Here is an 18476-nt window from a genome sequence, read left to right as displayed (position 1 = left end):
AAGGGCAGGAGATTAGAGTGTGCAAGGGGCGAAAGCGCCATAGATCACCCAGCAAACGAGAGGGGAAGACACAATAATTGGCTGTGTAGATTACGGGCCGAGACGAAGCGGCGCCACAGGAGTGTGTTCACGCTCCGAGGACCCCCACTAACTACCCCTCTTCACGCTAATACTTCACCCCGCTTATGTCAGGTAATCGGTTCGCAACCGCCTCCACCACTAACTCCACAACACTGGCTAATCACTCCGATTCAAATGGCAAACAAAGGCTCAATTAACAGCGGCCATAAATACCCGCGAGTGGATACCATCGCAAACCAGCGCGGACACCTTGACATATTAACCGTTGCAGCGAGCCACACAAGTTATTCGTCCGACTAGGATGGGATAAACTACGCTTTAACCATACCTGGTGAAGTCTTCGGAGACTCTTCTATCCACAAAACCCAGGGGTTGGGTCCGAGCTGGATGGGTTGACCCGGGTCGTTTGGTCGACCATGGCGCTGGAAGCCTCAGCCCGCTGGCCCACATAGTCCCGACACAGCCTAGCTGGTCTGGGACACTTTGAAGGAGCCTCTCCAGTGCACTCTTAAAACTTCTCTACTGTGCTTCCCACCCTCCTTCTGATGATAGTTGGCAAGGTGCAGAAGAGTCTTGAGCCTCGGATGTATAAGGTGTTCTCTATTGTGCATATCGCACTTTTGGATTTCGGAGAGAGTATTTTACAAAGTATTCAGTGCCTGTTGTGCCAGAAGGATGTTACTTCTAAAATGTAACATGGGAACAATACCTTGCAGGATTTTCCAGGTACGGATGATGTACGCGCTCCAGGGATTGCAGCCTCAGAGATTTCAGCCGTTCCTAACCGTTTATGTTTCCTGGAGAAGAGATACGTGGAACCACCACATGCGAGAGGACTTCATCCAAACGGCGTCAAGACGTTAACAACTCTTACTTATACGTCGAAAAGGGGATAGTAAGCCAACAGGTGTGGAGGGGACTAGCGGTCGGCAGGAAATGTATGAGCCAAGACACAGACAGTAACTCCACGCCCAGAAGCCGTCGTCCACTGTGCTGTCGACATCGAAACAAGTAAGGCAGTTCAAGGGACCCTCACCACCATCATCACTACCCTGGCCTAACATCATCATCATCATCATCATCATCATCAATATCCCAGTCTGACACCATAATCATCATCACTATCCCAGTCTGACACCATCATCATCATCACTATCCCTGTCTGATTCGCCACACATCTTAATTACCTACAGTTTCTATGGTTAAATGACCACTTCTTTGTTCATCAATTCCTAGACTTTCATTCAAAAGTAAACTAAATAGATAAAAAGTTAACCTTCCCATTCCGTGTTAGTTTCATTACTGGAAACCTATAAATAAAGGTGTCATATAATGTACGTGAACTTATTACAATGAACACTCCAGCCGTCAGCAGAAGGAACGTATTAACACAAAACCCACCTCAATAAAACCTAGAAGAATCTAACGAAACAAATTGTATTAGAGGAGATTCTAAAAAAATTCAGACTAGGGATTCTCAACCTTTTTATGTATGTGGACCACTTAAGAGACACCCTGTGTCTGTGGACCACCTTCAGCATATATCGGGTTTGAAATCACAATCAGGAACAAATACTACCCAATCCCTTATCAAAGACAGTACACACATGGTAAGATGTATAAGAGGTGCAACTCTTTCATCACTAATGCTTTTTTATCACTCCGTAATAGCATTAAACTTATAGATGATTTGTATAAGTAATCAGACCTATCAGTGAAGAAAAAAAGAAAATATATATCTAAACGTGAGAATTGTCTAAATCAGTACAGAGCAAAAAAAATCAAATGTGTAAATTGTATGAATCAGCGCAACATTTCTAACAGAATTATTCAGTAAATGTAAAACCTGGCACTGTTTCAAATATTCCCATTTCCATTATACATTTTTTATATTGTACACAAACCTAATTTATACAATATGAGATATTGTCACTTTATGGGAGATTTAGGAAGTAAGAAATTGTTACTTTAAAGGAGATTTAAAAGAAGAAAAAATTGCTACTTTATGGGAGATTCAGGAAATATGAAATTGTTACTTTATTGGAGATTCAGGAAATAATGTTACTTTATAGGAGATTCAGGAAATAATGTTACTTTATAAGATATTCAGGAATTAAGAAAAAGTTACATTTATACGTTTTGATTTATCTTCATATTTCTGGGAAACGGGCCATGGACCACAGGTTCAGAGCCGACATTAACATGATCCGACCCACGACCTCCCAGGCCATGACATACTATTGCTGTAATGCTCCAAAACTTTTCCAAATGGGTGACAATATCGAGTTTGGAAAGCGTAAAAAATATCACTCAAAGTCCGATGTGTTCATTACAGCAGAAATTACGCAAAGTCCTATTTCAAGAGGAGACGGAAGAAAATTTTTATTATCACCTGCAGATGGTAATCCTTGAAATGCATGGCCCACAAGTCATAACATACGTTCATTCCAGCTTTTGACTTAGCATCTAAGTCCTGCAGGGTATCTTTTTCTGTTTTCCGTGGTGCTCGAGGCTTGTGAGAGAGAAAGACTTTGCTTTGCTATCCTTTTCTTCTACTGTTTTTAAGGGCACTGCATCTGTTTCAGTAATATCAAGGCCAGACCACCTCGCCTGGACCATGGGTTTGTGTATGTAACTCATTCTCGACAGGCATGACACAAATGCAAAAGAACCAACACAACTAACTTCACTAACACCCAAACCACAGCTCAAACCACAACCTGCAAACAGACTCAAGAGCTCGTCCACTTAATAACTACAATCTGCACCCGATCAGCCGGGTTATACTGAAATACATACGTATGGGCCGCAACCTCAAAGAGCCTACATGCTCTTGGAGGGCAATAGCGTATAGCCTCAGTCCCAGCGAGAGCTCTGGGGATAAAGGCGAGCTTCCACAATCGATGCAAGATACATTAAGTTCCCTCCGGCAAGATAGCCCCCCACCCCCCAACTATCGCATCCCGGCACCACCGCAAACTTCCGCATCCCCTCCCCCCCCAAAACCCCCTACATTACCCTTCAACACTTTCATCCCTTGATTAGATTACCTCCCATAAGGAGTGAGTCTAATGGAGTACTACTCGCCAGCCCCCTTCAAAGGCTCACTCTCTTCCACCAAGACGCTGCCAACCACCACCACACCACCACCACAGTACCTCAGTCCCTCTCCTAAAACCACGCCACTTTCCTCTATCGCCATCATCCGTTTCAGAATAATACCCAACCCATTTGCAAAATAAAAAAAATATATATATATAAAGAGTCAAATTCCTTTCCGGAAAATTTTAAATTCCGTCCCGGCAATATCTGTATTTTATGTAGAGTGACAATAAAGATATTGATTATTTTTCTTTTTATACAGGACTTGTGCGTGCGTCGTTTCGTTTAATTGGAGGATCATAATACGTAACCATCATCACCTTGTACACCACAGGTAACCACTGCTGTTTTACGTTTGTGTGAATACCTGGTAAATAATGTCATCTACCATTTCTTTACTCATGGTAAAATTTCATCATAGCGAATTAAGAAAAAAAAAATAAATAAATACATGCTTGGATATTTCAGCCCAGCTTTTCGGACATGACGAACACAACTTCACAACTTCTTTTTTTTTCTGCAGACTTTCAGTGTTATCATCCGCATCTTCAAGCGGATCATCTGGAATCCATTTCCCTATCTCACCTACGGGCTAAAGGTGCCTCTCCTCTCTCTCTCTCTCTCTCTCTCTCTCTCTCTCTCTCTCTCTCTCTCTCTCTCTCTCTCTCTCTGGTCTTAAAGGCACCGTCAGATCCGCCCAATCTCCCATACATCCAAAAATCCTCTCGGCAGCGCCCTTTCTCACCCTCCTCCCTCACACCTAAACACGGGGTCCCTTCCACCCTGACCCAGTCTTACTCTAGCCTACCCACTCCCTCCCTGCTTCACCTTCCTCCATCCCTCGCCACACAATATCTCCCCATCTCCTCCCTCTCTTCCCATCAATCCCTGGAGCGCTCGACCCTCAGCCCCATCACTCCCCAGGCCAATATACCCCTAACCCCTTTCCCCCCAATCAGCAGTACAACTGGCCCCACGTCAGTAAATAATGCCACGCGGGACCGGAATATAATGTCTCCATAATTCTCCGGGAACTGTCGCCCTCAAGGACGGATGTGGACGACGGTGTGTGGTCGAAGGGGGAGAGGGTGGGGAGGACCCCGAGTGGGTAATCGTGTGTGGAATGACTGTGGACGGCTCCGGGTGTGGGGGGAGGGAAAGTGGGAGATTGTGTGGAGTGTGGGGGGGGGGGAGAACGTGGGCGACTGTGTAGGAATGGAACGAACTGAGTGGCTCTGTTATCCACAGTGGTGGATACAGTGGTAGGCAAACACCACCACCGCCACACAGGGTCGAGAAGACACGGCTCTGTAAGAATGCGTCCACAGCTCTACGAATGCCAGCATCAACCAAACCCTACAAAACACGTTTGATTCAGTGGACTCAGGTTATGAGCACTTAAAAATCGTACCCTCGCACATGTGATGCATCACCATACACACCACGAGAAAATCCCTGGACCCTATTTTTTAATGACAGAAAATCATATCATTTCTCCGAGAGATACGTCATCATGCACACCATGAAAAAAAAAAACTGTACTTTTTTAGAGAGAGAAAAAAATCATTTCTCTGATGTGTACCAGACCAGGAAGGTTGCAGAGCAACATACACCCCTTACCAGAAAAGCTTAGTCTTAGAATGAACTGCATCCCCAAAAATAAATCAATAAAAGGAAAAAAAAACAGAAAAATAAAGAATAAAATAACAGCGTAAGTTAAGGATGACGAAGGGTGGAATAATGAATATGGTGGATGAGTTTTTGAGTGCAGAAGAATGCGGATAATTGTGAAGGTGTTGAACCCTTGAGCACGACGGGACGACCCTTGACTAAACACGACGGCACGACTCCTCGGCATGACGGGACGACCCTTGAGCACGAAGGGAACGACCCTTCGGTATGATGGCTTAGCGTAAGACCTCACCCTAACTTGAAGGCCAGGTCGTCAAACCCAAGAGTCGTACCGTTGTGATCAGTGGTTCTGTGGCTTACCAATTCAGACGATTGAGGATGAAAGATTGCGGTCGAGTGTGTGCTCTGGCGTCCACACCTGCGATAGAACTGACCGCAAGAGGCGTGCAACTAAGACATATGGACGACGCTGTGTGATGACTCGTGTGTGTGTGTGTGTGTGTGTGTGTGTGTGTGTGTGTGTGTGTGTGTGTGTGTGTGTGTGTGTGTCTACGTGCAAGGAGTGCAGACCAGTTCGCGAGAATGTATAAGTTTTAGGGCTTGGGGCTGACCAGAGGCAACGGAGAGGGGGTGGATAGTGGTGTCTGACGAGAAGGAAAGGGAGGGGTTCTACTCCTTTGAGAAGCTGGGAAAGGGGTGGGAGGGCTATTATCATCTACTTCGTCCATGTATTACGTCTCTCTCTCTCTCTCTCTCTCTCTCTCTCTCTCTCTCTCTCTCTCTCTCTCTCTCTAGTTCGCCCACCTCCCCTGACGCTCTAGGGTTTACATGTGGCCAGTGGTAAATAGGAGAGGGAGGAGGGGGGGGGGGGTAATACTTGCAGACGACGTCCACACTCCGACCCCTCCTATAGCAGCAGCAGCAGCAGTCCCTGGGAACCCATCAGCAAGACAGAGGTCCTCACCTGGTCGCGACGGGCCGGCCACCTCCCCTCAATTTGGTGTACAGCCTCTCGACACGCCAAGTGTATCGCTAGCCTGGTGCTACACCGAACTGTGTCTCATTCAGGTTTATCATACCCACCTGGTGGACAAACCCAGGCTCTGTATGAGCTATACAACACCTTCTTGTCCCCTACACAAGCGTCGGAAAGAAGCGTGTGGTTGGCATATGACACCATCTAACGAAACCTGAGCGTCAGCCAGACGTGTCAAATTATATGCCCCTTGCACGACAGGTGTGATTTGACACGCACCTCTGTGCCATGCAGCTCTGTCCTCAGGTCTACATAGGGAGTATGTGACCGGTGTCAATGGTACCTCCCTTGTGTATGCCTCACCTCACAGCGAAGACATATAGTTAAAAATCTGTTTCACACTCAAAGCATCGTCACACTATAATCTTAGTTTACCAGTATACTTTACGATGGTTTCAGAGGTCTTCTAACCCGACATATCGGTCTCAGACCTTAACTTACCTTACGTCTTCGTTGCGATGGTTTCAGAGGTCTTCTACCCCCACAGCACGGTCTGGGAACCTTACCTTACGTATATCTTACGATGGTCTTCTACCCCCATAGCCTGGCATGGGACCTTACCTTACCCCACGTATACCTTACGCTAGTTTCGGAGGTCTTCTACCCCCAAAGCTCAGTCTACGACAAAGCTGTTGTCGGTTCTACCTTAAATTCTCATTTGTTCCTTAACCTAGATTCCGTCTTCAACCTACAGTACACCGGTCTTTCCAAACACTGTTCGTAATTAACCTATGACACACTCTTAAAATTCAGTCCTTCCCCTTAAATCGAATGGCGTTATAATAGAACACTAACATTGTCACTGTTCCACAAGTAAAACAAAATGCCGCGTGCGTCATGTCTCGTCCCGTCCACTACATGTCAGGCACTGCCATGGGAAATCCTCAACAGCATCCTCTCCGTCTATTGTGTGTGGTGCTGCTGGGATGTGCTGCCTTCCGGACAACGCCAGTGACGGACACCACATCCCTCGCTCAGAGTTTTACAAATCATTTCTTTCTTACACTCTTGACCAAGAAGGAACGGGCACAGAGCACGACCATCAGCAAGCTACACCACTCCTGGTTACGTTGTATAAAATGACCCGACCCATAAGGCCACACCTTCATACCTAGGGGTCGTACATACCCTGGGATCGCACCACTGTGCTCAAGGGTCGTCATATCGTCCTCCTCAGGCGTCGCCCTCCGAGAGGTGTTAGTAACGATGTAACAACAAGAAAAAAAGGTGCCTTACTGGTAATATCTTCACCAAGGCTCAAAAAGGCACTTTACCTCAAGGTAACGTAGGGTTTCTGAATACCTTACCTTTACTTTACTCTTCCTTACTTTACGTAAAGTAAGGTCCTTATATACCCTATTCTTTCTTAACTTAAGTAAGATACTTGCACAGCACAAGTACGCTAAGGTGCTTGTAAACCCATCCTTGCCTTACGTTACGAAGGTTACTTGTACGCCGCAACTTGGCATATATGAAATAAGTTAGGTGCTTCTATACCTCACCTTAACATAAAGACAGCGGTACACATTTATAGCCTAAGTTCGGCCTGCAATATGACCTACCACCATCCAGGGTCCTCCGACCCGTACCTGAAGAACGTGCGAGAGATTTCCCCAATAAGGGGGAGAGTGACTTCGTGGGACTATGCAGAGGTGCATAGCAATATCGCTGGCTCCGTCGAGATTGCTCACTCGACCGCAAGACGCCAATAAAAGTCTCACATTTGCAATTATTTCCGTGAATTTTATCCAATATTCATGTCAGCGTCGTTACACCTGACAAACACAGGGAATGTTTTAAATACGTGTGTACAAAATGCTGACCCGACACGAATTTTACCACAATTGTTCCTCGCAATAGTCTTTAATATATAATAATATATATATATATATATATATATATATATATATATATATATATATATATATATTATATATATATTCGATGTGCGCGACAGTTTATTGGTTCGTTTGCAAACGCGCGCAAATGCACTTCACTCGATGCTGAGGAGTGTCCACATTTACGCTTATAAAGTACACACAGTTTGAAGTCTTGTACTGAGAACATTTTGAAGAGGTCTTTTGCAGTCTACCTCCCACAGCCCGGGTTAGGTCCAGGCCACTAGGATGATGGGTCGCTGGTCGACTCGTCGACCAGGGTCGTTGGTCGACCAAAGCTATTTAAGAGCAGCGGCCCGCAGGCTCACAGCCAGGTTAGGTCTGGTACACTTCACTCCTACCCTTCACACCACCACCTCCAACTAACCTTACAATGACATTACCGGTATTTGAGTAGAAAATGCCCATCAAAACCTCCCTCATTAAGATACATAAGAAAACATAAAAATGTAACAAAAGCTACATTACCTCACCTTACCCCAACGAGAGTAGAGTATAATGGAGTGATCAATACATAAAAAAAAAAATGTATATATATATGTGACATATCAAGAAAGGAAGCTTTAGGCAGACTCACCCAAAAAAAAACACAGCTTAACAGAGAGAAACGGAAGGACTCCACTCTAACGAGAAAGTAAGGCACTGCATCCGTTTAGAAATACAAGTCCTTAATGTTTTAAAAGACAAGACTAATAAAAGGGTGAAGAAAAAATCTCCAATACATACATACATACATATATATATATATATATATATATATATATATATATATATATATATACATAGAGAGGGGGGGTGGGCCGGCCGGCGCCATGAAACAACAGTAAACGCCGCCTTTTCAAACAACAGTAGGGCTACGAGGAAGACAAACAGGAGGGAGGGCATAACAGAGGCCCTTCGTAAATTCAGTGGGTGTTTGCTTAAACGTTTGGATATAATCAATGGCACCCGTGTCGACACACTCGGACACACCCAACACCACTTTTTTTTTTTTTCTTTTGTCATCATATGTCCGGTCTACACCACTCCTGTGCTGCGTTTTATTGAATATTCAGTAATTTCCACCCCCCCCCACACACACCCATCCACCAATATTCAGTAATTCCCCCCCCCCCTCCTCCAACACAACCCACCAATATTCAGTATTTCTCCCACCAAAACTCGTAACAAGAGAACTACAAATACTGTAGTTAGCAACGGAATATTCAAAATATTTACTTTCAAAGAAAAAAAAGGAAATGGATATTGTTCCGTTGAGGCTGAACGAGGCATCGGTCGGTGGACTGAGAATGAAAAAAAAAAAAAATTGTTCCAAAAGCACAGGGCGGCATATTCTTCCACTCCAACCTAACCTAAGCTAACCTAACCTGACGGCAGACAAATCCACACCACGCTCACACACATCTATGGCGACTTCGAGGGGTTTCTACCCTCACAGAACCTTAATGTTACCTTTTCCAGAGATTTTCTGTATTCAGAACTTTTATGGAAATAATACACAAGCTTTTGTCTTAAAACTTCACCTACGACATGATACCAGTCAAATGTTTGCCTAATAACCTTTGTGTTCCAGGAACCAGAATTTCTCGTCAAGACTCCATCACTCATGTCCTCAGCCTATAGCCTCTATAGCAACATTAAAACAACCCTGTGTCTAATGTACCTACGCGCGGCCATGCAATACTCTGTCAATGAACCGTTATGTCTGTCTGTCTGTCTGTCACACACACACACACACACACACACACACACACACACACGTCGACTGTTCCTTTGTGTAATTACCTAATCGTATTATCCTAAATGAACGGGCAGCTCAAGTTCACTCGTGGGGGTATCCCCATATCTTTTTCTTTTTTCTAAACTTATGTATGCTGTCCACATCCACCGTGTGCCTGTGTGAGTATCAGTTGTGCGTCACGGAGACAGGTAGGTATCAACTCTTGTGTGTGTGTGTGTGTGTGTGTGTGTGGTTACCACCAACCTGTGGTTACGATGCAGTAGGGTCTCGTGCCGCTGCATCAATGTCTTGGCCACCTGGTCTGGTGGTTCCAGCCCACAAACCGCACCGGCAAGCTCACCTGTGACGAGAGAGAGAGAAAAAAAACACATTTAATATCTTGAGGACGATAGTCCAATCCTCCAGGAACGACGCCACGACCACTGGGTATGATATGACCCGGCCCTCAAGGGTCAGGTCAAAGTTCACACTATCATATACTCAAGGTTCGTACCGTCGTTATTAAGAGGTTATATGATTGTTTAGTTTTAACACCTGTCAGGATATATATATATATATATATATATTTTTTTTTTTTTTTTTTTTTTTTTTTTATACTTTGTCGCTGTCTCCCGCGTTTGCGAGGTAGCGCAAGGAAACAGACGAAAGAAATGGCCCAACCCCCCCCCCCCATACACATGTACATACACACGTCCACACACGCAAATATACATACCTACACAGCTTTCCATGGTTTACCCCAGACGCTTCACATGCCTTGATTCAATCCACTGACAGCACGTCAAGTCAGGATATATATATATATATATATATATATATATATATATATATATATATATATATATATATATATATATATATATATAAATATAAAGTATATGATGTTTATGAAATTACTCTATATATTCTTACAGAAGTTCCAGCTTTACTGATACTACTTGCAGCTAAAGGAACACAATTGGCAATTATGTTATCTAAAATCAACAACTCTTATCTCGTAATGTTGGTAATTCAGTTAAATACAATAACAAGTTGTTGTTTTCACGTTTCCAGAGGAATACATAGTAGGGCACAAGAGCAGGAAACGTCCAGCGGATAAACGAGTTATGTACACACGGTAAAAAAAAAAAAAAAAAGACTCGACACTTTCCGTGTGAAACACTGTGACACCGCGGACGAAGTATTTTGAGAAATGCCCACTAGTCTGGCCTCATACTGGTAGTCCTGTTCTTATATGATATCGTAATATATCGATTACAAGCGACTTTTCCTGTCATATATATACAATAATAGACGTTATAATGATTCCATAATCTCATGGAAATAACTATATGTAATGGTGCTAACATAATCATAAGGAAATTTGCATCACATTCTCTCTTACCAACCTTACCTAGACAACACGAGTCGTACTGATCATTTCAAAATACATCGGACCCATCCAGAGAGAGATTTAGTTTGGATTTTAACCCCTGTGTATATACAGGTCTTCCGAAGAGTGAATCTGGAAGGGTCAGGTTTACAAGGAGTCCCACACAGGAAATCTTGTTAAGGAAGGACCTGACTAACACACCTGGAGTCACGTCCACCGGATTTGTCCTCCCTCCCCCTCACACACACACACACACACACACACACACACACACACAGAATGCAAACATTTAGCCTAAATTCGTCAGAGCCCACTAAAACAGCCAATGACCTACATATCCTTTGCAATTTCGGTCAATAAACGAATTACATTTTTTTTTTTTTTTACGCCTGATAACAAAAAATATCATTTCTCACAGCGGTTCCTTCCCTCCGTGTAATATGCAATTTGACCCATTAATTAACACTCATTTGAATTTGGCATTTCATATCCGGCTCGTGAACTATCGTTGACGACGAGGCTTGCTACCTGTCTCTCCGATCGACCGGGTACTACTGCCAGTGCCGCTGCGCGAGCCGTGCCAACGTCTCCACCGCACCTCGGGACCGAGAGTCGAGCGCGTCAATCCAATCAGCGGAGAGACCTCGAGGTTGTATACGTCAGGGGAAAGACGCTCGAGGCGCAGGGATGCTCGTCGTGTTGTGCTGGCTTCCGTTCTACCGCTCCGCTCCTCCCTTCCCTTCCTTCCTTCCTCCTCCTCCTCCTCCTCCTCCCTCGTGGGATCCACTCATCTGGAGAGACCAGACACCCTCCTACTCCTCCTCCTCCTCCTCCTGCTGCTGCCTCCTCGAACCACGTACAAGGAGCTGAGGAGAACAATGGACGTGGTAACCCTCTGAAGGGCTGACTGGCTGACTGACTGAGTGACCCCGAATGGAGACCTGGTATACAGGACAGAGTGGAGTCAGAGTGACCCTGACGCGTAATATGGACCATCGATCACGATTTTTTCATCTGTAAATCATAATGTGTAGTGTGTGTGTGTGTGTGTGTGTGTGTGTGTGTGTGTGTAATACTTCTTCGCCGTCTCCCAAGTTTGTGGGGTAGCGCTTGGAACAGACGAGAAAATGGCCTCGCTCGCGCACATCCAATCTGTAGCCGTCCCTCGCCTAGCGCATCGGAATTTTCGCACATTCTAACCATGCAGTGGACCCACCCGGTCTACCAGGTGTGACACACCAACAGAGTCCCCCCCCTCTCTACCAGTCCTCGTCACAAATACGGGAGACTGAAGTCTCCCTGAAATATAAAGCCCGTGATGTCCTTCAACCTTACTGTAGCATGTCTTCATGCTCCTGAATTGCTGCTGCACCACGCAGTCCCCGCATACCGCGATTTAAGCATCGGGACAATTATCTAAACAAGGTCTTGTACGTTAATGACCATCATCTACAAAAGAATATTATTGGGAAGATTTACGAGCAGCGAAAATTCTTCTTCCTGCATCGTTATTCTTCAGCGCATGTGAGCGAGCTCTTTACAACGTCATGCAATCTTAAAACTCCAGTTAGCTGTTCTTTGACTATTTTACATAAGTGACGGCAATATGCCATGGGATCATATTTACCTATCCATGTAGTCCTTTGTAAGAGATTCTGTGAACGTTATCATCTTTTGTATTATCATAGTCCATGACTGGTGTCAAAAATACGAAAAGAAATTGTCCAACAAAATTCATCATGGTTTGGAGGGGAGTCAGAAAACCAAAATTCAGCTCAACGGCTTCATTCTGTTAAACGGAAGGTCCTCCCCACGGCTTCCTTCTGCTAAACGGGTGGTTCTCCCCACGGCTTCATGCTGTTTAAACAGGTTTTCCTCCCCATGGTTTCATTCTGTTAAACGGAAGGTCCTCACAATGGCTTCCTTCTGTTACGCGGGAGGTCCTCACCACGGCTCCATCCTCCCTCCCGCAACCTCACCCCTCCCTCCTCACTCCCACCACTCAGCCAATATCATGTAAATTAAAAGCCCACCAGAGACAATAACATATGGCTGCACACCAAACGGGCCTCATTACCTCCACGCAGACAACACTCGCAGACTAATTTTTTTCATTATTAACCCCGAGAGAGAGAGAGAGAGAGAGAGAGAGAGAGAGAGAGAGAGAGAGAGAGAGAGAGAGAGAGAGAGAGGGAGGAGCGCGTGGACGGCAAATGCAGGAACATAGGCTCATGCACAGGCATTCTTCGGGCGTTCGCCCGCATGCCGTCTTCCTCGCCCACCACCTGGCACCGCCGGCCGCCAACACCCACCATGGTTTGTGAGCAATCTCCCCCACAAACACCAGCTTGAGGAATTAACATTCAAATCACACGTCAATTTGCAAGCATTACGAGGGTGCGCAAAGCTGAGCACGATGCATCTAGCTGGGGGAGGACTCGCACACTCTATCTACCACGCCTCGCGCCCGGTTCACAAACGCTGCTGGGTGGCTGCTGCTGCCGCTGCTGCACAAGGCAATAGAGCTAATCTAAGTAGCCTTTCACACACACACACACACACACAGATACGGAGAGAGAGAGAGAGAGAGAGAGAGAGAGAGAGAGAGAGAGAGAGAGAGAGAGAGAGAGAGAGAGAGAGAGAGAGAGAGAGAGTACATCAGGTGTTGGAGGCCATCTCCAGCTCTGAGCGAAGTTCCCCCACGAAGAACTAACTCTACATCTGGTAGCCGAGGTCTCAGACCAAAGGCGGTAACTCACCTCCCGATGGATATGAACAAAGGTAGTACAAGACTATGCCAGTACTTCCCATGCTGGGGCTCAATAGCCTTCAATAGTCCATGCATGGGGAAATCATCATGTCTTAAGGTGTATTTCATTCTCAGCCTGACACAACTAAAACTTCTGCGCAAGATATAAAAACTCGTAAAAATTCTCACCCTAGTAGAACTAAAACATCTGTGCAACAACTCACTGCTTTTCTCGTAATAAAACACACAAATCCATGACACTTAGCACTGACCAAAGGACTCACCAAACACTGTTGTTTTCACACTCATGGCTACTCCATGGCGCGGACTGCAATCCAGTACGTCGGAACGTGAGAGAGTAATTGTTAATGAATAAGCCACGGAGGTCGTTAATCTTTGCGGTGATTAGCTGCCACTAAGTGAACCATCTGCCAAGGTCTTTAAGGCAAGGGAGTGGACAATACTTCCTTCATTAATACAAATAACACGAAAACAATTGCCCAGGGATCAAGAGCACGGGAGGGATCATTTGTACAAAATCAACCGGCCATTTCAACAGCTAATTTGGGTGACAGAGAAGTCCATTGATCACGCTGTCAACACAGAGAGGCGAGCTTACCTTTGCCAAAACTTTCGTACACGAGTACAGCTATGTGGTCTTTCTGTTGTGTGAGGGTAGGGGGATCGCAGGAGAGTATCCACTCGTTACATACGCAAGACCCAACATGTAGCTACAGTACATATGGGTATTCATTACGCCATCCTCAACGACCAAATCTATATGTTCATGCACGTCGCATGGTAAACATTTGCACAATCAAACATACACAGCCATGCTCTATAAATTATAAACACACAAATGCTCATTCACTTGCCAATTGAATAAACAAGATCCCCCCCCCCCCAAGGCCAACAGCCCTACTTAATGCTGCAGATCAATTAATCAAGTCAAATAAAGGTGAAGCGAATCAACAGGTCATGGCTGAAGGCAGTGGCCTTCGTCTCCGTCCGTTCCCTAACATTAATTATACCCGACCTTAAATTAAAGTAACTTACGGTGGCTTCCTTTACTATCCTCCTCATTCCTCCTTACTCTTACCATCCAGACTCTGTCTCTAATTCTCACATTTCCTTATTGAATATAAGCCCCTCATCTCACCCCTTTCTCTTCCAACTCCCCAATTTACAATCTTTTAATCCTTTCTCCTTCAATTCGTCTTCCCCCTTTCCATTCCCACACCTTATTAGGAACTTCCCTTCCCTCCCCTTTCTTGGGTTCTGGGAGGCATTCTATCCCCACACCTCTGCTTTCTATCCTCTTTCTTATCCCTTGCTTGAACCACCTTTCATACTTCTTACACTTTTCTTAACCGTTGTTCTTCCATCTCCCCATTCTTATACCCTTACTCTTTCCCTCCTCAATATTCCTCTATATCTTCCTCTTTATTCCCTTACTCCTTGTTCACTCACGACAACTGTTTCGCCTTCCGCTGCCCCTGTGCCGCCACCGTGCATCAAACCCAGACTGTTCCATGACTATCCTTACGAAACGAAAATGAGGTGAGTTTCCTCAACTCCACTTCTCTCCCATCAAATCAAACGACAAGGAAAGTATATCCAACTTTCAGCAAACAAACTCACAACAGTGGAAAAAGCGATTCAAACCGTCATCTCGAGGAAGAAAATTATATATATAATATATATATATATATATATATATATATATATATATATATATATATATATATATATATATATATATTATCCCTGGGGATACGAGATTAAGAATACTTCCCACGTATTCCCTGCGTGTCGTAGAAGGCGACTAAAAGGGGAGGGAGCAGGAGGCTGGATATCCTCCCCTCTCGTTTTTTTTTTTAATTTTCCAAAAGGAGGAACAGAGGGGGGCCAGGTGAGGATATCCCACAAAGGCCCAGTCCTCTGTTCTTAACGCTACCTCGCTAACGCGGGAAATGGCGAATAGTTTAAAAGAAAGAAAGAAAATATATATATATGAGGCACTTGCGTTGCCTAATGTCTCGCCAGGGGCAAAAAAAAATCATTAATTTGCAAAAAAGAAAAATGCTATCCGTACCATGATATTCTTTCATACATATATTTTATAAATTTGAATTTCCAATCATTCAGCACTCAGGAGTTATAGGCAAATTGTGAAGAAAATCATATCTTTTCCCACTCAATATGCAAATGTATGCACCTACATGACCCACCCACCCCAGGATCCAATCATTAAGTCAACAGCACTTCCGGTGTGAGTATTAAGTCCCTGACGTGTACTGATTTACAGTTACCATGACGACAAGAATGCGGCCACAAACAGACAGACAGACAGAGACAGACACACAGACAGACAGAGACAGACAGACGCATGGGAGACAACATAGTGTCCCAAATACACTTTGTGTACCGGGTGAGTGTAAAAATGTGAAGAAGGACGACAAGGCGATTCACACAAAAGCAAAACTTAACAATCAGTTAAAGTAATTGCGAGATAACAGCAATTCAGACTGTGTCAAAATGGGAAAACTGATTTGAACGAACCAAAAATGTAATGAATAATCAACAGGGAAAATATATATATATATATATATATATATATATATATATATATATATATATATATATATATATACTCACAGATGAAGGCCCAAACAGAAAACAAGGAGGTTCAGATAATGAGTACAGAAGTTAACTCATGATAAAATTGATCCAAAACCCGAAATACAAACATGTGCTGTCAACAACAGAAAACGAGGCACTCCACAACAAAAAACAAACCAAACCTAGAAGCAGATATATTTTTTTTATTGTGATTCAGTTCTGGAAACGGATACACAGCAGAACCCACAAAAATTCCCGGGATTACAGAGAGAGAGAGAGAGAGAGAGAGAGAGAGAGAGAGAGAGAGAGAGAGAGAGAGAGAGGGGGGGGGGGGGGGACCGCAGCCCCAGGTGGAAATGAAAGTAACGGCAAGGACATTAATGAACACGAGATGAGTCGATGCTGGGCATTGACAATGAGAGGAAGTGGGTCTAAAGCAACCCAGTGAGGGGAAAAGAAAACGAGGAGACTCCAAACAAAAACAGGATGCGGCTCGTCTTACAGGATAGCAAAGACTATATATATATATATATATATATATATATATATATATATATATATATATATATATATATATATATATATATTATATATCATACTTAATCGCCGTGTCCCACATCAGCGAGTTACCGCCAGGAAACAGACGAAGAAAGACCCATCCACTCATATACACACACACACACAAACATATATATATATATATATATATATATATATATATATATATATATATATATATATATATATATATATATATGCATAATTGAAGACCAGGAAATACAAAGTAGACGCAAAACTTAAAAGACGAATCAGAGTGGAATGTTGCGGAAGCAGAGGAAGGAGTGAGGCAAGGCGTGGAGATGGTGGGGGAGAAGGCAGGAGATGTGGGGAGATAAGGAGGAAGTAATATTCCTAGTTTGCACACCTGCCACTCACTAGCCGGGCTCGCGGGGGGCAGGGGAGGGAGGCGAGATGGTCCCAGGGGGAAGCCTTCACTCCCCCAGCCTGCCCACCTTACCCTGTCACACCTCATTACCTGAGAACAGGAAGCCTTGTTGGGTCAGGCTATACGCTCACACACACACACACACACACACACACACACACACACACACACACACACACACACACAAGAAACACCCCAGTACAAACGTTCGTTCTTGGCAGATAATCACAACAGAAGGAAAAATACGTTGGACGCGATCTCACACACAACGTCAACTTAAAAATGTAACTCAGTCTCAAAAAGTAACTCAGTCTCAAATGTAACTCAGTCTCAAAAAGTAACTCAGTCTCAAATGTAACTCAGTCTCAAAAAGTAACTCAGTCTCAAAACGTAACTCAGTCTCAAAACGTAACTCAGACTCAAATGTAACTCAGTCTCAAACGTAACTCAGAAAAGCAAGTCCAGGAAGGTTGATCTGATCACCACTCCGGCCACAGCTCTGCACACCTATCCCTGAAAAGGGAATCGTAAAATAGTCCCGTTTTAAAGCAAATGCCTCGATCTCTTTCGACAGAAGAACGATCCCCAGGCTTTCCTAACAGACTGAACTTCATTCAGGAAGAGGTGAACGCCTCAAAAGAGAAGGTAGACTACTGGTCAAAGGCTCAATATACCTCACGGACTTAAGTGAACTCGTCACCATGGAAACGTTTGGGTTACCACAGAAGCAATGACAAGGACCCCGAGAAATGTTATACGCGAAGTTCCAGTCCAAGACCTCGAATATACCGACGGTCTACAGGAGGGATAAGGAAGGCAGGAAGGAAGTACTCACACGACAGAGCCGATGGCAGAAGGAACGAAAAAACCTTAAATGCGAAATCAAGTATTCGGCGAGCCAATAAGTGATGGCCCTGAGGGGGGTTAACGACCCGGGCGAAGTCTTAATCGGTGATTGTACCTTGTTGCGCATGACTCAGGGAGAGAGAGAGAGAGAGAGAGAGAGAGAGAGAGAGAGAGAGAGAGTACCTACCTACGAGTCTACGAGTACATACGCCAAGGTTTTTGGCCATATGTTGAGAGCTACCGAGTAGCTTTTACGTGAGAAAGTACCACCCTACTGAGGAGCACCAATGATGAAATTCTGCCGTACGGTGGGGAGCTAGCGCGTACCGCTCAACGTTAGGGTTAAAAGAAGGGTAAAAAAAAAAGTACGGGAGGGAGAGAAGAGGGAAGGTCGGGTTTTCCTTGGGAGGGAGGAAGACAGCGTGTGGTTGCAACAGCAGCACTTGGGGAT

The 18476-nt window shown here is 44.5% G+C and overlaps 1 protein-coding gene across 2 annotated transcripts in view; it reads right to left on the bottom strand.

The window, feature by feature from the left end:
• Positions 1–18476, bottom strand: part of LOC139747439 (uncharacterized) — an 801413-nt gene that overhangs the window by 688492 nt on the left and 94445 nt on the right. Inside the window, exon 3 of one of the 2 annotated variants that reach the window (XM_071659788.1) lies at positions 9734–9830. The exons of the other annotated variant lie outside the window; for it this stretch is intronic. Within the exon in view, the coding sequence (XP_071515889.1) occupies positions 9734–9830 (97 nt within the window). The remainder of the gene's footprint in view (positions 1–9733; positions 9831–18476) is intronic. 2 annotated transcript variants of the gene reach the window in all.

The sequence above is a fragment of the Panulirus ornatus genome, chromosome 68, assembly GCF_036320965.1.
Source record: "Panulirus ornatus isolate Po-2019 chromosome 68, ASM3632096v1, whole genome shotgun sequence".
Taxonomy (NCBI): Eukaryota; Metazoa; Arthropoda; class Malacostraca; order Decapoda; family Palinuridae; genus Panulirus; species Panulirus ornatus.
The sequence above is the reverse complement of the archived record's forward strand: the minus strand, read 5'-3'. Positions and strand labels throughout refer to the sequence as shown.